The 20,901-nt window shown below is 34.4% G+C and overlaps 1 protein-coding gene across 1 annotated transcript in view; it reads left to right on the top strand.

Annotated features, from left to right (window-relative positions):
• Nucleotides 1–20,901, top strand: part of CSMD1 (CUB and Sushi multiple domains 1) — a 1,314,206-nt gene that overhangs the window by 1,132,773 nt on the left and 160,532 nt on the right. Inside the window, exons 38-41 of the mRNA XM_075498045.1 lie at nucleotides 2,615–2,733; nucleotides 8,298–8,367; nucleotides 10,690–10,806; nucleotides 15,146–15,355. Coding sequence (XP_075354160.1) covers nucleotides 2,615–2,733; nucleotides 8,298–8,367; nucleotides 10,690–10,806; nucleotides 15,146–15,355 — 516 coding nt within the window. The remainder of the gene's footprint in view (nucleotides 1–2,614; nucleotides 2,734–8,297; nucleotides 8,368–10,689; nucleotides 10,807–15,145; nucleotides 15,356–20,901) is intronic.

Here is a 20,901-nt window from a genome sequence, read left to right as displayed (position 1 = left end):
CAAGTACATTACTATCCATAAGCAATTTAGTCACAATGTCTTTGTTAGGTGCTTATTTATTTAATAATGGTGAGTTTGGAGCAGATCTTTTTAAATTTTATTTTCTATTCAAGAGTGAGAAGGGTAAGGAAATGCAGAAATAAGGCTTGGTTCACTTAAGTTGTGTCTAAACACTGGATTCTCAAATTACTAAACAGTAGTCTATATACTATAATTTGAATTATTGAAACAAGATGTTACCCTTCACATAATGCTGGAGCAAATGGACAGTTTCTGTGGATGCAGACCACACCTATTTAGTACCTATACTCAAAGAAATTTTCCAGACATGGATACATTTATGGTATTGCGGAATACAGAGTGGTTAACCAAAAAAAATGATACTAGGAAACTGCAACAAAACCAAAACCATTGAAGTTAATGATGATATCCTCATGCCTATTTGGAACACTACAGTTCCACATAATGACCACACATGAAGTCCCTAGAGGCGACACGAAGTCACCATAACATCATTTGAAAGTTGATGATATTGGTAGAACACCAACATTTGTAAATTCTCTGGTAAAAATTGATGAAAATCTTTAAAGTATGTTTAGATATTTTCCTAAATAATACATTCCAGTACATAAAGGAAGTACTTTAGGGAGATCTTGCTTGCAACTATTAAATAATTATTTATGTGCTAATTAGAAAATATTTAGTTTAATAACTCTTGCATCAGTTGTTATGAAGACTACACTTCATACCTTGATAGCTGTCACTCAGCAGTACAATGGCTTGCCATTATCACTGTTCATTCCTGAAAAAAGTGAAATGTACTAAGACTCAAGGGCACAGGACATAGAGGATTATGGAAAGTATTCCAGGAAAGAAAAAAAATGGCTCAGCAATCACAATTTTCAGGTGAAAGTATGAAAGCTATTTCAAACTTCTGTGTGTTTCATTAGGAAAAATATATTTGCTTCAACTAAACCTTGAGGTGCAAAAAACTGACTGGAAGTGGGTGAAGTAGGAAACACAAAATTCTTATGTGTGTACTTAAGATTTGTAAGGCATTTATATTTGAGTGATGACAAGTAGATACATAAAGGTTTAGGGCATAAAGTTAAAACCCTGTCTGTATCAAAATGTGCATTATCTGAAAGAAAATTGTATTTCTGTAGAAAGACTAGGATCTCATTGAATAATATCAGATATTGTTTCATGATGAACCATCTGGAACAACAGACTCCAAAATGTCAGATATCAGAGTAAAGCCAAATATCATGTAATTTCTGTACTAAACACTCTGTAAAGTTGTTCTTACTGTCACCAAAGGGGTTAGATTTCATAAGAAGACAGTGAGAGTTGTAGCATTTAGGCAGGTTTTTTTTTTCATACAAGTGAACTGAAGGATGCACAGTATCACATTCAGGATAGTATTATTTTTGTCTGATTTTTACATAATTTTGTGTTAATTGATTCTAAAGTTCTGTTCTCACACATTGTGAAAATAATTTCTGTTCTGTTCTGGCTTCTATACTTCATATTTTAATAAAATATAACAGTTACATATTTGTGTTTCAGTAGTAACTTTCTCTAATTAATAAATGACTTCATGATAATATTATATATTTTAAATTGATTTTTGACTTCAAAGAAAGTTTTTAATTTTATAAGGGGAATGAGATTCTGTCAGACCATAAACCGGCAAACTAATTCTGCTGGTCCTTCTGTTTGCAAAGAAAATCTTAAAAGCGCAGAATTATTGAATCTAATCAGCAGTTTCTCAACTGTCTTGTTCATTTGGAGCATTTTAGCTTAGATAGCAGAGATGATATTTAATTTTCAGTTGTACTGACTAACAAACTCCTTAAATAAGCACACAAGGAAGAAAAAGAAAAGTGATATGCACTTGGCAAAAAGCAGAAGCTAGTACTTCAGGTTGCCAAATTTAGGTGAACACATTTGAGAAATTACTAATCATGGAGAGTCTTTGTAAAACTAATCTTCTGTTTGCTAACACCTGGCTTAAAAATAGTTAAGAACAGACTTTCCTGTCACTCTTACGCAAAGATTTAGTTTTGGGTTAAGAGCACTAAATTTCAGATGTCCAAACTTCTTTGTAGTCAATGGAGTTGTCTAAACATAAGGAACACCCTTGGCCTTTAGCTGCTGTTCCAACAGGCTCTACCACCTAACCTCAGTAGTTCTGCTCATCTATTGTTGAAAAGAGAGAATATGCATAAAGTGTATTCCCTCTTTCTCTCTCCATTATCTTCATAAGGATAAGAAAGAAAAAAAAAAAAAGGCTGTTCAATATACTGAAATTACCATACTGGTTGAAGACAATAAAATGGCATAGTATGTGATAGCAACATGACATAGTAATTGGTATAGTCACAGTATATAATCTTTGTGTTTCAGTCATACCATTTGTATTCTGCAGGGCAGTTCTGAAAACTTCTGTGTTTTAAACGAAATTTGAGTTTAATGTTAAAGTAAATTTTTAATTAATGTTCTCTTAAAAATACCAAAGCTGTGGAAAGAATTCATTAGAGCAGAGAATATCAATGAAGAGCTGTTGTCCACTTATCTATGTTTTTTCAATCTTTGTGTTTACTTTCCTCAGCTGTAGGCCTTGCTGCCTGTCCAGAACCAGTAATTCCTAGCAATGGGATCAAATCAGGAGATAGATATATGGTGAATGATGTTTTGTCATTTCAGTGTGAGCCAGGATATACATTACAGGTATTTATTTCTTTCTTTTTTCTTTTAATTATACACTGTGGAATAATTGCAACAAAATGGCAATAGCCCCACCCAAAACCTATTTTAATGAAGGGTCTGTAGTGTGTCCATAGAGGTGATTTAAGTAGAGCCTATGTGAGTACTCCCACATTATAAAGCTGTGAATGTGTAGCATGTGTGCCTATCCGTAAATCTGGGCTGGCAAATCTTGTTGTAGATTAACATATCATGGAGCAGTAAAAGCATCAAAATGCACAAGGAAATAATATGGTTAAAATGTTTTCCCTAGAAAATTATTTTAGTACTATGCTTATTGAAACTGTACTGTGTTTTTCCATTTCTGGAAGTGGTCCCTCTAGGTGAAATTTTAACCACAGTGGTAGAAATACATTATGGGATTTCGTATTCTGCTCAGAAATTGTAGAATTTAGTTTCTAATGCAAATTTTATTTATGCTAAATCTACTCTTAAAAATCTTTCAAGGAAAGAAATATTACAAATTAGTTCACAGATTGGGGATGTTCATTGTTCACACACTGGTTTAGTTTCCCAGGGTAGACACGTTATTGAGCTGCTATTTGTAAATGTCACAGTACTATGTAAATCTAAGACTGAAAGCTTTTTTCTTCCCTCATTAGTTCCTCTAATTCATTTGCATATATTCCACCACTGGTGTGATACATTGAAAACATTTGAGTCCAGAACCTTTTGGGTGGTAATAGGTCCCACTCACGAAAATGTAAAAGCATACCACTGTATCAGAGAAAGCAAAGCGTTACAACTTCTGCTCCAGAGAAGGATAAAGTCATGGCTCCCTATCTGATGTTTGCCAATTCAGTGCTCTCTCAGCATATATAGGCTTATTCTTTGGTCTCAGTATTCCTTACCATTCTCCTAAAATTCAGACAGGATTCAGACTGAACATCATAGCTCTAGGCTAGCTGTGGGAACAGCTGCACTTGAAAAGTCTCTTGAGGTGATCAGCAATATGTTTACCTTTTCAGTCATGTATTACAGATATAGGGTCAAGTCTTTAACCTAATCCATGCTCTTTACATTTATAGCATGACTTGAAACAGTCTGTATCAGAAGCATCCCATATCCATAGCAAAAAAGATTCTGTCATACATGTATCCTATTAATTAGAAAGGATTCAAGACTTGTGCACAATAAAGCCTACTCTACCCATCTTGAGCACTCACTGCTCATTTAATGGTTCGAGGATTGCTTACAAGCCAGCTGATGGTTCATATATAAACTACTTAAGTTTTTCTCTTTCCAGCAAAGGAAAATTTAATATTATTTTGAAAATATCTACTGGTTTAAAACCTTTAACTTTTGGACTTTTTAAACTTTATTTTCCCTATTTCATCTTTCCTTTACAGTATCCTTTGTAGGTAGCAGTAATGTCAGTAAGAAATGAGAGACATACAAGATTTGATATCGTATTTTTATTATACTGTCCCTTCAAAAGGACTGGCTGTCATTAAAGCTTGACTCCCAAATAGATTCTGACTTCCATTTAAAGACTGCTAATGAACCATTAACCTTTTTCTATTTCAAAGTAGCATTAAAATAAGTATATGATGAAATGCCATACTCTACAGATACATCTATATTGCTATAGTCAAGGCGAAGCTATGGGAACTGAAATTTGATCTTCAGTGCTATTAATTTGTTAGAATGAGGTGCTGGCATGGTTTTGGCCAAGGTGAAGTATCACAGTTCAGTAATTAACACAAACCAGAGACTATTCCTGATAGGCAGTTTGCATCATGACACTTTGTTTTGGAGGTGAATTCGGAAGAAAAAAGTTAAGGAGTTAGATATACAAAAGAATGTGCATTTGACCTCAAGGCGAGAAAACAAGCCCAAGTACTTCCACTATTACAGATGTAGCTTATATGTTCTTATAGTCCTTTTTTGTATGCATTGAGCTAAATTTATTATTATTAATCCCTAGACTCAGGACATTCTGTTTCAATGCAGAATCTGTCTGGAAGTCAGCCTACAATAAACTTGGTTGCACAACAATAAATATAATTGTATTTTAAGAGTTGTAGGATTAAACCAAAAGTAATTTATTTTTTACTTCTTTGAGAAAGATTCCTATTTTGAATATTTGTAGAAAAGCTGTGTGGAATTCTTTATGTATTTTTATTCAGTTCCACCCTATGGATCAGGATCTGATTGTGATGCTGGTAGGGCTGTCATATAGTTGCTATTCATATAATTGCCAGTAGGTACCTAGCACCTCATTGCTGTGATCCAGGCCACTGCTTCTGAGCCATTAAGACTGAAATATATATAGGCAAACATCTGATTGTTCAGTTAACCTATAACAGTGACCCTATAGAAACAAGTGAAAAACTTACCCTATACTAACTTTCCTCTGGAGATGGAGTAGCATCTAATCCAATTTATTCCATCTAAAAGCCAGCTATCTAATCTGAATTGGCTGTTTAGGCTCCCATTGTGACACTAGAGATAAACAGCCACACACCTCCAAGGGCTGATTCATACTAAGATTTTGTGTTAGGACGGGTACCTTACTCTGAAAATACTGTCTTTCTTCACTGATTAGGATATCAGAAGGTTAACATGGGTATCTAACTTTAAACTGCTTAGGTTTGGTGGAGTGACTCCTACTTATATTGCCCATCATATTGCACACTTTTCTCTCCCTACTTTTTCAGCTATGAAACGTCTGAATTTTCCATATGAACAAAGGGGATGATTCCATTTTTATGACATGGATTAGAAATAGATAAACTCTCAAGATACAGCATCATTGAATTTTCTGTCGTACTTAAAATAGTACTGCTGAAATATCGAGGTGGAGTGATAACAGTAGAATATGAATAATTCAGAAGTAGTTGAAATGAGTACGGGAAACCTCTTGAAGATACACCGTGTTAGCCCTGAATTGATGTTTTGGATCTATTTTTACTTAGAAAAAAGTCAGAAATGTGAGTTCATAAATACAGTATTAGTATAAAACAATAATGTATTTGTGACAAAGAGATCTGCACCTAAGAAACAGATCTGTGTTAATGCTAAACTTTAATACACTGTGTATATCACTATCACAAAACCACACAACGTTTTTTGTCTGTGTGCAGGTCTTTTCTGTAGTCCTTGAATACGACTAACTACACTTTTGTTTTTATACTTACAGGGATTCTATAATGAAATACTTTCTTAAAATTTCATAGCATATAGTTCCTTAACTGTACTTCTCACCTCTATTTCCATACATATATAAATTTAATCCTAACTGTGGAATCTGACTTATATAAAAACTAGTTTCATGATCTTGTCTAAAGTGTAAAACAAAAGACCTTCAATATCCAAATTCAATAGAAAAGAGTTTCAATCTTTTCAAAATATTAATGAAGATTTCTATGCTGTATGGACTCTGCTGTAAGAAAGTGCATACACATGTATATATAGTATGTTGCTCAGACAGCACAAGTAAAAATGGCTCTAAATTAAAAAAAAATAATAATGAAAATAAGGTTCTATGAGGCACAGTATGTTTGCTATTCAACAAGTATAGATCAGCATAACTTTGCAGATCCGTTTTTCTTTTTTTTTTTTTCACTCTGGCTGTGAATTTACCCTCAGTCTTTAGAGAACATATTCACAGCTAGCAATAACAATCAGGTGTGGATTAGTTTATAATTGAGACTTACCAGAAAAGTCACAGAGCTCAAACTACTACCTGGAGATGCATAAGAAAGGTAATTGCTAGCTGTAGGATTAAGTGTCTCCCCTCAGGAGGGGACTTTAAAAGACTGAAATCAGAGTGTGCTCTTGTTGGGAAGAGACTTGAAGCCAGAGGAACCATTTCATTTTATTTTTCAAAAGATCTTTTATAGGCCATTTTACTCTTTTTTTTTTACTGTGGTAGTTAAATTATGGCTTCCTCCCGACTCACATCAGAGACATGCAATCATAGAAGACTAGGAAGAGAGAATAAAATAAAACAAGGAATATTGCATTAAGTAAATTATTCAAAACCTCATCCATTTAGCAAGTAACTAAGATGACACAATAAGTGCATGCACATTTTTCCTTTAAAATGAAAAGGGTGCTTTAAAAAAAAAATCTTACTGAATTGTTATCAATTTGTAGCATTTTTATAAGAAAAAGACTAATTTAATTTTTCATCATTTTAATGAAAACTGATTTATTTTTCCTTCCAAGCCATTTTTTGGAAATGCTTCAGCTTGTCTTTCAAAAGCTGTTTGTCTAAATATACTTAACTAAATGATTAATTAAAGTAGTTTTATTCCATACAATTCCATACAATTCTATATGAACTTTATTCAAGGTAGTGTGTGTAGTTTCTTTTTTATAAAAATACCAAATGATGCAGAAGTAATTCCATCAAATGGATTTTCCTTTACCATAGTTTACTTATTCTATCTTTTTTCTTATTTTTATGAGAATTTGATTGCTATGGACAAATAATATTTAAATAAGTCTTCATATTATATTGATAAAATGTGCTACCTTACTAAATATTAGACTCAATACACTTAATAAAAATACACAGGAGATGTTAAGTGACTTGCCCAAGTTTGTATATCCAAATGATTACAACAGGAACTAAACCTTGCTGTCAGTGCCATGTCTCAATATTTATATCAGACTCTTTCACACCTGCCATTTTATTCAGCTTTCACATTCCAACAGCAGAATCCATAACCTGAGTTACTCAGAGCACAGAATTGACAAAAAAAGACTTTTTTTTGTGCTACTGTTTAAGTTTTCAACTTAAACTGTTACCAGCGTAAACAAAACTGGGAGCATTTTGCAGTTGGTCCTGGGCAGGCACCCTGAAATATGTGGGAATAGGCTTTGCAGGTCACTTCCAGCTTCCACATGATTCTGCTTGGTTCTTGTGATGCTTCTTAAAAATAGGCAGAGTAAATTAAACATGACAGCTAAATAGAGAGGCACTTGTACTTTTATAGCTGTCTGCCAAGATGTTGCATGTATGCAGTGGGTCATGTTGTGAGGCCATGTGAGAGTTCAAGGCCTGCTGGTAATTGTGGATGACTGTCTTGGCATGGTCCACATCCATACCATCTGTAGCAAGCAGATGTGGAACAAATTCCTCTCTGGGTCTGTACTAGTCACTCAGAGCAATGGTTGATTCACTACAGATTGCAGCCTGAAAATGAACTAGTATGCTTACGCTGTGGATGAGAACCCTGGAACTGAAATAGGGAGTGAACCAATTTGACCATATGAATACCTGTAGTCAGCTACTTCTGTCTTGTAACCAGCCTTATATTTAGTCAAAAATGTGAAGAGGTTTTCAAGTTATCAAAGGAAGAGTGTTTTAGAACATTTATCCAGTAGTAAAAAAAGAATATGAAACCTGAAGCATTTGAAAATGGAGTTTAACAAATTCATAGAAGTAATTATAATGCAGTTGGTTGATGTAAGAAAAGACACAGATAAGATGATCCAGGAGGTCCTCTGTAGCTCTGCCTTCCTGGAAAGTCCCATAATGAGTATCTGTAATCTAATATTTTGCCCCTTCCAAACAGGGCCGTTCTCATATTTCTTGTATGCCAGGAACAGTTCGACGCTGGAACTATCCATCTCCTCTCTGCATTGGTATGGATACTTACTTGTTTTCAGTGTGTTCTGAACATCAGTCAGAAGAAACTCCTGGATTTGTCATGCCTATTGTTCCTTCACTTAATTCTGTTTCATTCAAAACTTTTTTGAGTTTCCATTTGTGTCTATGAAATACAGAAAAATTACAATAAATTTTTTCTTTGTGTATATATATATATAAAAAAGATATATATATATATACATAAATTGTTCCTTCTTTCTTTCTTTGTTTCTTTATTTCTGTATACGCTGTTTAAAAAAATATTGTGAGAGTGTGCAAAGGAAGAAACAGTTGTTTAGCTTGTCCTTGTTTACCATTGTTTAGCTTGTCCTGAATACTTTTCTTTGAATCAGGCTGAATCTTCTTCAGAAGGGAGAGGAAGTTGACACATTCCTTTTGCAGCATGCTCAGCTTGGAGAACCTTTTCAAGAACAAGGCAGGTCATGCAGGGAGCTGAGGAGACTTGTTAAAGAAGCAGGCGGTCTGTCTGCAGTGGAGAGCAGCTCTGTAGCCAAGCCTTCAGGGGTGGTGGAATGAAAAAGAGTTTTAGGGATCCAGAAACGGCTGGCTCTTTTCATCTGAGAAAGCTGTTAAACGATGCTGAGTTAAAAAGCAAAGCTAAAAAGAATTTCCCCTTTAAGCACACTAAGACCTTACCCAACAGATCTGATTTTTTCCTGTGTAGGTAACAATCTTGTTCTACTGTATTGTTTCTTGATTAAACAAAGTTTAAGAGTCAAGATTCTGGTGTCTTTTGGTATGCTTATTTCAAGAAAAAGTAGGAATGGAGGGGAGAGAACCACAGCTCCATCATAATGTTCTGTCATTTCAGCTTTGAAATACATTCTTCAGTGAATGCTTTTAACTTTAATATACAGTCAGCAAAAGCTGTTCCTTTTAGCTTCATACCTAAGAGGAATTTGAAAGATTGGGATCATATCGAGCCATATTAATGTGAAATGGTTTTAAAGATTCCTTGTCAAGTTGGGCCTATGTATTATTTTGTATTGTCAACTTCTACAGAAGCAGTCACTTCTGATTAATATGAAAGCAGTGCAGTTCCTTCAAATCAATTTTAGAAATGGAAAATTTATTCAGGAAGGTGTATTTTCGGGTTTGGGTGGGGGTTTTGTTGTGCTAATCTTACGTTTCACCTTGTATATTAAATATAGTTCCTATTAGCAAACAGTATGCTCATTGATTTTTTTTTCTTTAGTTCATGAAATTTTGCTGTCCTGGAAGCTAAAATACCCCCAAGAAAAAAAAAAAAACCTTAAACCATGACCCCTCTCTCCCACCTCCAACCCTTAAAATGTTGATTTTTCTAGAAATGCAAACCAAAATCTGTTCTTTTCACTAAATAATGTATTTAACGTTGCAGGGAGGTAGAGGTATTTGAGAAGTTTGAGGCTGATTTCTCAGCTTTTTAGTGTTGTTTTTCCTATTTTTATTCAATTTCTTGTGTCGTCTAACCAGTAGGTTAGTTTCATTTTTTCAGTACAATTGTCACAATGCACAGTATCATAATTCTGTTACCAGATCATACATCACTGTAACACTTGACATGACGATTCATAGGCTTTAAATTAGTGATTCCTCAAATAATAAATGTAAATTACAAGATTGTAATTTGATTTCTTGAAGTTACTCTTCCTTCATATAATTGTCCTAGCAAAGGTGTAAACTCAGCCACTTCTTTAGAAGTTGCTTCACATATTTATAGTTTAATGTCATCCCAAATGATGCAAATGGCTTTTCAATCTCCAAACACATGAATTTGTTGAAAAATAGCATACAAATATAAGCAAAGAATAATTCTGTTATGCAACTAGTCTGTCCTCTTCCTGAATTAACAAAAGAACTGTGGTGAGGTTTGTTTGTTTGTTTGTTTTTAAACTCAAGTGTGGTTTTAGCTATATTAACTAGCAGATCTGCAGCTGCATCATGGATCAGTGTCATAATTCAGTTTAATTCCAAATTTGTTCCTCTGATTATGAAGCCTATCTCAACATAGCACTGGACCTTTTTAACCGTAATTGTCAAGCTGAGACAATGGCTTACCCAGTCTATATGTGCAACTGCACATTTGCAATAAAATCACATTGAACATATTGCATTAAGTAAGCATTTTGCTCTAACTTGAATTTTTGTGGTTTTTTTTTTTCCTCCTTCATGAGGAATGTTTTGACTGTGATAAATTTCACTGCTTGGGGGTCATGGGGATAAAATGGAAAATCCATTTTCGAATTAATCATATGCCAAATATTAAGAAATAATATTATTAAAAGATACAGTGACTTTCTTTTTATTTTTAATAGCTAAATGTGGTGGAACCCTGACAAACATGGGTGGTGTGATCCTGAGCCCAGGCTTTCCTGGAAATTACCCTAGTAACTTAGATTGTACATGGAAAATTTTATTGCCTATTGGATATGGTAAGTAAACTCACATTTGAAGAGCAATTGTTTGTATTCATCAGATTTAAATATATATAAGAATATTCTAATTTCCAGTATGAAATAGATTTTATCCAGTAAATGTATTTGTGAACCCCTTACATAATTAAGCGCTATCTTTTGATTTGAAAATCGTTGGCAGTTTAAAAATATATCTTTGTCAAAGCAACTTGTTATTTGTAAAACTCAGCCTGTCTCGGAAACTGATTTCAGAGCAAATAAAATCTGTTGCATGAAGATATATCAGATGAAACAGATAATGTAACTTCTAAATTAATTAGTGGTCTTCTGTTTAATGTCCTTTCATTGTCCCCCAAGTGACTTTTTAACAGTATTTCTTATGTTCTATGAAAATGGACAAAACCTCATTTCTAGCACTATGAATTTGGTTAAAAACATTCTAAAACTATATTCCAAATACCAGGTAACAGTTGCCACCTTAGAAACTTTCTAGGTTTGCATTAAATCTATTGACAGACGGAAAATATCTTCACAAATAAATAATAATTAGATAGAGAAGGTAATCATGGATAATAAGGGATCTATAAGTGCAGGTATAAAACACAATCTTCTATCATTATCAGAAGTAAAAGAGGAATAAGTTTTCTTGCTGTGAAACATTATGCCCCATACTGTCAATTCAGTGCTAGTGCTCAAGTAAGAAAATTAATTTTAAAAGCTTATTATTAAATTACTATACTCATCTCTGGAAAGGAATTTATTTTCTGGGTTTTCCATTGCATTCATAAGACCGATTTTTGTAGTAAGATGTACTACTTACATAGAGTGTATTATATTCAGTTAATTTGTAGAAATACTGTGCTACTATTTAGAATAGTGCCCTTTTTCAGTGCGTACATGGTAAAACTGATTCATCATAGTTATGGATAGCCTTAGTAGCCTTAGATATCCTTATAGCCTTAGGATGACCGTAGACAGGACATCCTTGGCTAATTTTGGCATTGTAAAGCTACATTTGCAGAAAATACAAATGATAAGCAACTGTTCTGGAGCGATGTCATCCTAATTAGGCTACTACAATACTGCCTTTTAAAAACAGTCCTTCATATTTCTCAGAGTTGCTCTTTTTCTTTAAGCTTTTCCTTGTAGACAATGTTTCATGGATTAATTATGCAAGAGTGTCTTGTATCCTATTATTATCCCTCTCACTTCTCAGAAAGTCTCCAGTAGAGGTAATCCTATAAATTGAAAAGATTATGATTTTGTTTGGCAAGGGATTTAACAGGTACAAAGTGTTCATACCATTGATCTATCATTGCTTTTAAAAATACTGGAAGAGGACATTTTTTACCATAAAGTTGCTACAGGGATCTTTTTCCCAAAGTCTCTGTCAGCTAATCCACACATAATGTCTTTATACCAGGTTTAACCTGGTATAAAGACATTATGTGGTTGATATGGTGTTTCACAGAGAACTTCCACTGCAAAATCTTGGATACTATTCTAGTTACAAGTATAAACTTGTCTACCTAAGAGTTGTTTGTCTACATTCATTCTGTTTTATCAAAATAAATACATGAAGTCACTGAAACATAAACATTTCCAAAATTGAATAATGTTCCAGGATTTTTTTTTTTTGAAAGATTTTAATGTGGTACTGATTGAGTTAGAGTTTAGCACTGTGCACAAAAACTGATCCAGAGGACACTCATGAACATGTAATGATTGATTCAAATTCCACTGAAATAATTAACCTCACAGTGACTTCATCTCTCAGTAAGTATTCCTTTATTCCCATCCAGTTATTCAAACTTTGTAACTGAATGAAGCCCATGATATTATTGACTTAGTGCAAGCACACAGGTGTGCTTAAACAAAGTCCAACAATAAAATTGTGGGAGCTAAATGTGTCCCAAAGTATAGTGCTCTCTTCATTACATGAAAATATACTGATCGTGTAAAAGAAGACCCTACTAAAATCTAAACATTTTAAACAGATGGCAAGTACATCTTTTCAAGTGACTTGCAGTGATTTTGCAATGATTTCAGGTAGCTGTTAATTGATTAACATTTGTAAAAAAGATTAGCTCAGCTTGGAATTCTCATTATTTAGAGCATATTCAACTGAGAGAGGAAATCCTGTTGAGATTAGAGCAGGAAGTAGTATAATTATAGTTTGACCAGATAATGATTTATTTTCTGTAGCTATCAGTTTTATTCTGTATAATTTTATGTAAGAAATTATTTAGTGTAGAAAACTTTTTATTTGACGTATCAAATTGACAATTGTTACTTGTATAAACTAAGAGTTAAGGCTTGATGACACATACAGTGTCATCAAGACACTGTATGTGTCAAGTGTCATCAAGACACTGTAAACTAAGAGTTAAGGCTTGATGACACATACAATGTCCTCTAATTGAAATAAACATCTTTGAAAAACCTTTGGAAAAAAAATATATTTATGTTTGTGTTTAAAATGTGGCTATTTTAGGCAGTTTAAATTTTTAAAAGTTACTGGTAAATCTACTTTTTACTTTTAAAATACAAAGCTTTTCTATACTGAATATTTATACATAGTCGTATAAATTCCTTCTCAGTAATTAAATAAGAATGATTCAATTTTAAAAGTACTCTGTGGCTTATCAGGGACCACTTCAGAACAGCAGGCTTCTTTTGTTTAAATACCTAGACACTGATTTTGGGTCTATATACATATGTCAAATTGAATTATCTGCTTGTCACTTTAGCAACCTAAGTATAATACTAAGTAGCTGCTCAATTCTTTAGAATTCCATGCTGCTGGCATCCAGTCTGGTGGGAATCACTAAATGCTGATACTGAAGTCAAGATGTTTCCGAGCTCCTTGGTGTCCTACCTCATCTTAAATCCCAAGAGCATTGTAAAATTAGTGACTTCACTCAAGTCACTGTATCAGACACCATACAATAGATGGCTGATATTGAGACTTTGATATGTTCTGTATATGTCTCTCAGCATCAGAATAAGTTTTCTTATTCAGCAGCTGAAATACTTATTTTCATATCTCCCACTCTGCATAGGTCAGAGAAGGTACTAGAGCTAAATAACCCATATTCTTAGAAGTGCTCTATAACAATCAGTTTATTTGGTAGTTTATTTAGATTCTCCTGTAGCAAAAAAAAAAAAAAAAAAATTTATACAAATGATTAGATATCAAACCACAGAGGCAAAGATGGGACCTATAGAGCAAGACTGAGTGAATGACCTACCCTGGTGATTAATCTATCAGGTACTCTTCTGGAATGAAGAATATGTCTCTACTGCTATTTAAGAATGTCAGGAAGAGAGTTAAGGCATTGAATTTTTCACATGGGTTTGTTGGATCATTCAGTAATTCTGTTTTATTCCATTCAAGCTAGTTCTTCGTAGTCTACCAGAGCAAGGTTATGTCCAAGCAATGCGGTTGCAAGTTACTTGGTACTACTTGGCTTTTGAACCAGGGGTTCATCCCCCATCCCTCTTTTGATATTATATATACACATAATTTGAGAAGCCTGAATTTGAAGTCCTTAGTCCGCAGGAAGTAGTGCCAGAACTTAAAAACATCTCTTCCCATGAGGTTATGCTTATACTTCCGACTGTTCAGCATTTTGGGAGTCATCTCTCTCCTATTCATTTTGTGAGAAAGGCTTGGTTCAGCCACCTGACTTCTGGAGAGGGTTTGTCGTAAATGATCCTGAGTAAGTACCTGTCACCAGTCTGGAGTTCAGTGCATCTTAGAGTGCTGCACACAGAGTAGAATGGCTCTAAAGACACACTGGCCCAAGCTGGAGGGAAGAGGAGGCATCGGTGACTTGGGTCAGGAAAAAAAAGTTAGAGTAGATAGCTGGAAATAGGTAGGTAAACTTCTGCCTCTGAAAGGTCACTCTGTTAGTGACCTTCCCGGATGCTGAGCTGATCCTGAGCCTCTATGACAGGTCTGCCCCAGCTACAGTAATGCTCTTTCAGCAGAGTCCTGACCATGCTGTGACACAGCAGGATTTGTGATGTGCCCCTCCCTTGAGTGTTTCTGTTGGCTGGTTTAGGAACCTGACAAATATCTGGTTGTTGACTTTGTTGTGACTTTGTTTCATTGGTCCGTTCATGTGTGGTTATGATATTTATTTGGAACCAAAAGATTAGAAGCTCCAACTCTTGCAACACTTAGCAGCTATTTCCTTAATTTAAACATCCCACTTTGAATGGTGACTAGAATATAAATATTGTGCCTATAACAATTATTATGACATCTTTTTTTTGTATTTACATGTAGTATTAAGCAACATGAGTTATAAAAACTCTGGTTTTAATTTTTCTCTCTTTCTCAATGCTGCAGGTGCACACATTCAGTTTCTGAATTTCTCTACTGAAGCAAATCATGATTTCCTTGAAATTCAGAATGGGCCTTACCACACCAGCTCTATGATCGGCCAATTTAGTGGAATGGAACTCCCATCACCCTTGCTAAGTACTACTCATGAAACACTTGTCCATTTTTACAGTGATCACTCAGAAAACAGGCAAGGATTTAAGTTGACATACCAAGGTAAGTAGGAACTAGCACAATGAACTTTATGGTTAAAAAGGAAAAAAATTTATTTTTTTTTTTAATTTTTAAAAATATGTTAGGCATATAGTATATAGCATTTTTAAATCTGTGGATTGTTTAATCCATAGGTTGAACTTTTTTACAACTGAAATCGTGTTGAATTGGAATCTTTATTTTACTGGTGTAAAAACCTAAAGCCAAGGTGATATCATTTGTCACATAACTGATACTCCTTTCCATCCCATTAAAGAGTACTGTTACTGGACAATACTGCTAATATTCACTGTCCTGTTTTCCAATTTATATAATCTTGTTGTATTTAATGTAATGAATGAGGATTTCAAAATATAGTATGAGTTATTTTAAATATTCAGGTGAAAATTTTTATAATTCTTATGTTATATTTTTGCAGTCTAGACTTATGTGGAAATTAACAGGAAATGAAAAGATGACAGATAACACCCATTCTCTATCTGTATTTTCAAATACATATATTCCGTATTTGAACGTGTGAACGTTTTGTGGTCTTCTACTGTTGGCTTTTTTCTTAATCTTCATTGTTTGTTTTTTTCCCCATTAGTGACAATAAAATGTCATTCATTCATGCGTATTTATAAAATGTTAAAATAGTCGTACTGAAAACTGTTGAGCCCCATTGCAGGACCTGAACAGTTTAACAAAATGGAACGGCTGATTGAATTCTCATCTAACTACAGTGAGAGAGATTCATGCCACCTTATTCTAGGCTCTTAGTTTAGATAACTTGGTTAGGTTTTCATATAGGCTTATATATGTATATAAGCCTATATGTTTGTATAAACATGTATGTGTTGTGGGTTAATCCCTGTGGGCAGTTAAGCACCATGCAGCTGCTCACTCACTTCCCTCCCACCCCCAGTGGGATGAGGGGAAGAGGAAAGGAATAACAAAAGCAAGAAAACTTGGGGGCCAAGATTAACATTGTTTAATAGGTGAAGGATAAGGGGAAGAAGAGAGAAAGAAAACAAAACAAATCAAGTGATGCAAAGGCAATCGCTTACCACCTCCCACAGGAAGACCGATGCCCAGCCAGTTCCCAAGCAAAAGATGGCTAACATCCCTAAACCCTCTCTTTTCCCTTTTATTGCGGAGTATGATTTTATACGGTATGGAATATCTCTTTGGTTAGGTCAGGTCATCTGCCTAGTTGTGTCCCCTCTCAACCTATTGTGCACTCCCAATCTATTCACTGGTGGGGCAGAGTGAGAAACAGAGATGGCCTTGATGCTGTGCAAGTACTGTTCAGCAAAAGCCAAAATACTAGTGTGTTATCAGTATTGTTTTGGTCACAAATCTGAAGCACAGCACCCATGAGCTGCTATGAAGAAAACTAACTCTGTCATAGCCAGGCCCAGTACAGTATTTATTTGCATACACACATATATACAGTTATAGTTAGATATCTACAGAGTCAATGGATAGAGAGTAAGAATCTTCTGGCAGATGATTCCGAGCACCTGAATTAGGCTAATGCTCGTAAAGCATGCCCACAAAGAGGTCACATCTCTCTTATTGCCTATGGAGTTTTGTTCTGTCACATAGCCTTAGAAGTAGGGAATACTCTCAGAACATCACACCCACCTAGTGTGGTTTTTATTCTAAGCAGTCAAGGGTAATTGTGATTGGACAGATGACTCATTTTAGAATTTTCTGGAAAGACAGAAAAGTGGCAAATTGCAGAAATGCTGAATAAATAAAATACATTGCCATGTGGTATGTTTTCTGTATATTTTCCAGTGCTCTTTGTTCTGGTTCTAATTAGCATGTTTTTCCTTACTATGACAAGTCCTTCCTTAATGGTATTGAGTCTTTATAGGCTCAACTACATGTGATTAACTCCTGACTAACAGCATTTTGTGTCATGAAATTAATAGTTAAATCTTAAGTTGTTTGTAGACTGTGTAATACATTCTGCTAGAGGTAATGTTCCAGCTTGCTCAGAAAGGTTTTGCATTCCCTTTAAAGGAAAGCATACATTTATATTTGAACGATCTATGACAGTTTCAGCAGGGGGACAAGGAGATGGATTCAGTTTGCATTTTAATCATCATAATTCTTAGCTTTTTGTATCTTTATCTCTTCTTGTGTATCTGGATCAAAATATATTTATTGTACATGTTATTCTATGGTTTTAGCAAGGACAGTGATGTTTGTTGATGTTTAAGGAAATGATAGTCCAAATCAAAGTAAAAGATGGCATAGATTTGAAAAAAAAAAAAAAAATATATATATATATTTTTTGGTTCATGACATAATGCAGTTGACATACATTTACTCCAAACTCCTCCAATCATTGGTCAGTGCTTGGGTCTGTTTTCACTTAGAGCCCAGTACCTAAACCCAGTGACACAACTGGTACTGCAAGACTACTGTGACATCAGATGTGACACAAATTACCTGTGGTTATCAGTTAAATTTTTCCTTTAAAGTAGCAAGAGGTTCTTCAGATCCAGTCACAATGTTTTATTAAAGCTGAGGATAGACGTCTGTATCTCTATCTATCTGTACTGACAATGTGCGCTCACAGCCCAGAAAGCCAACTGTATCCTGGGCTGCATCAAAAGAGGCATGGCCAGCAGGTCGAGGGAGGTGATTCTGCCCCTCTACTCTGCTCCAGTGAGACCCCACCTGGAGTACTGCAACCAGCTCTGGAGCCCTCAGTACAAGGCAGACATGGACCTGTTGGAGCAGGTCCAGAGGAGGGCCACAAAAATCATCAAAGGGATGGAACACCTCTCCTGTGAGGAAAGGCTTATTTACCTTTAATTTATTCCGTATATTTAAGCAATATCTGCTTATCACTGCAGATAGACACACTCTGTAATCTGTGCTACAGTTCACAGAACTACCACTGCAGGAAAATATATTGCTATAATTTGTCTATCTTTTTATTTATTTTATTCATTTTGCCAATACTGTTTCTTTCCCATTAGAGCAATTTAGTATGCTCAGCAATAGGAAACTGAGCCCAGGGAATCATTGATATGGTATTCAAGTATAGCTAAGAAGATTACATGTATGTTCAGAAATTAAGCTGATTGCCACAACCCATGGTCTAAAAATCAGATGAAATCTTGGGCTTATTGAAGCTAACAGTTGTGTCATTATTTCAGTAAAACCACAACTTCATTTTTTATCTTTTTGCCTGTTACAGGCACCTTTTTTTTATTCATCTATGGTAAACTGCTGAAAGAATCTTTTATAATCTGTGTCCAGTCTGGGGTTGCCATTAAGATGGTAGCTTTCATAATTCAGAAATCCATGATATCAGTGATGAAGTTTATCCTGTATTTTGAGAAGGTTGATGAATTATGCTCATAATTCCTCTTTTCTACTATTCTTTCCTTCCCCACTGTGTCCAGTAGGATTTTTTTGTCTGGTAAGAAGTAAATGGGAATATGATGAAGAGGACACCACACAAAAGAAACTGATATATTTTGTTCACTCTAACCCTCTCTTGATAAAATTACTTACTTTTTGGATAAGTTGCTTGCTTTCTGCTTCTCCCAGTTGCAACTTTTCAGCTGACAAGAGTGTTATCATGACTAACACATTGACAGTGTAAAATTTTATCCTATGATTTAAATAGAGGAAAAGCAATGCACCTAAAACCAGAACAATGTATTATGAAATATTAAAAATTTTCATTAGATGGGCCTTATAATAACATATTGTTAAAGTGACAAAGATTGTATAGTAGCATTCTCAGAATAAAAGAAAACTAAAAGAAAAAATAAAAGAAAAAGAAGTATTGTTCGTAAAAATTCAGAAACTTGTAGTATTTTGCAAATATTTATGAGTCCAGAAAAAATTAAGTTCTCAAAAATAGTAATAATTTGATAAGAATTTTCTTACTTTCGCAATTAGTCTAATAGTTCAGAACCAAGAAAGAGATATGGTTATGTTAACTGATATTTGAGTCATTCTAATTTCAAATAAAAAATACAACTAGGATTTATTACCTTGTTTCTCAAAATAGGTGTATTTGAATTATAGGTGTATTATATAGGTGTATTTGAATTACAAAATGCATATACATTTATCCAGTTTTATTTTCCCCATGAGTGAGAAGCAAAACAATTTCTCCAGTAAAGGCAACTCATGCAGTTCATTTTTATGTAATACTCCTTACTTATAAAGAGACTCTGGGGTGACTCATTCCTGAATACTGTTTTGAGGGAGCACAGTATTTTAGTCTATATATTAAAAAATATATGATTGTAAAACTTTAAAAAAACACAATATAATCGACTCAAATAAAAAGACACTGAGAAAAAAATTGAATTATTTTACAAGGTACTTATTATTTATTGATTTTTTTTTTCTAATGTGGAAAGTTGCTAACACTGATATGTTCAATTTCTAAGTGATTAGGATCTACTACCTAACCTCACTCTACTGAGATTCTAATTGACTTATGTTCCCTCTTCCATCTACCTCCTTTTCTGCATTCTACAAACAGGTTTTGGACTTTTGTTCTTTAAAAATGAAATATCTTGAATGTGTTTATTTTTCTTCAGATAGCACAAATTCTCTCTGTTGCCTCTGAGATGCCACATTGCACTAGCCATTTCTATTGCTAACATTTCTCCTTTGGTAATTCTTTCTAAGATTATCATATTTTATAGCTTCATATTATTAAGCACAAGTAACTTGCTCAGCACCATTTAGAACATGTAGGAAATTGTACTCTCAATTGAAGATGGTCATAATCCAAGAATAACTTCTGGAAGTGTTGTGTCTCAGTGTTTTCACCATTCCTCTGACATGCTCTGACAGAAAATGCCAGTGGTTTACAATTGAGCAATTTTAATGGCTGCTTTATTTTTCTTCATACAAAGTGTACGTTGCTTCTGATAGCTGACTTTTCCAGTCCCACACCTGTTGCCCTTGATATTTAGTTACCTTATCTTCCAGATTGTCTCTGGATTTTCCTACTTCTTTTGGTATTATACTTCTGGATTTCTCTCTCTTCTTCTTAGTCGGTCTGCAATTGCTGAAACTGGACTTAAAAAATAATTCTTCACTACTCCAAAATGTTTATCTTTCCTTCTCCTTTCTTCCCTGTTAGAAATTTTGTTTTCCTTTCAGTAAGTCAAATGTCAAATAAGTCTTAGCCTGATTTGCTTGGATGACAAGACTTACACTGTTGTGATGTCTGACTGTCATGCTTCTTGATATGCTTCTGTTATGCAATTTTGAAACCATTGGCCAATTTCAGTCAAATTTCACAGTTCCTAGAAATGTTTGAAAAGCAATATTAGTAATGTGGATGAAAGAGTCCTGAAATAGTGCCTTTATTGAGAGGAAAGATGCAGCATTACTCCACAGATATCAATTCAGTTTGGCTTGCTGGCTACACAGTTGGAATATTCCTTGTCACAACTCATTTTAATACACACTGTGTCTTGCCAAACTGCTATTCATGGAATATAGGCGTGGGAGGGAGATAAAACATGAGAGGCTGGCATGGGTATCACATTCAAAAACTTCTTATGAGCAAA

Source organism: Mycteria americana, chromosome 3, assembly GCF_035582795.1.
Source record: "Mycteria americana isolate JAX WOST 10 ecotype Jacksonville Zoo and Gardens chromosome 3, USCA_MyAme_1.0, whole genome shotgun sequence".
NCBI lineage: Eukaryota > Metazoa > Chordata > Aves > Ciconiiformes > Ciconiidae > Mycteria > Mycteria americana.
This window is presented reverse-complemented; position numbering and strand designations above follow the sequence as displayed.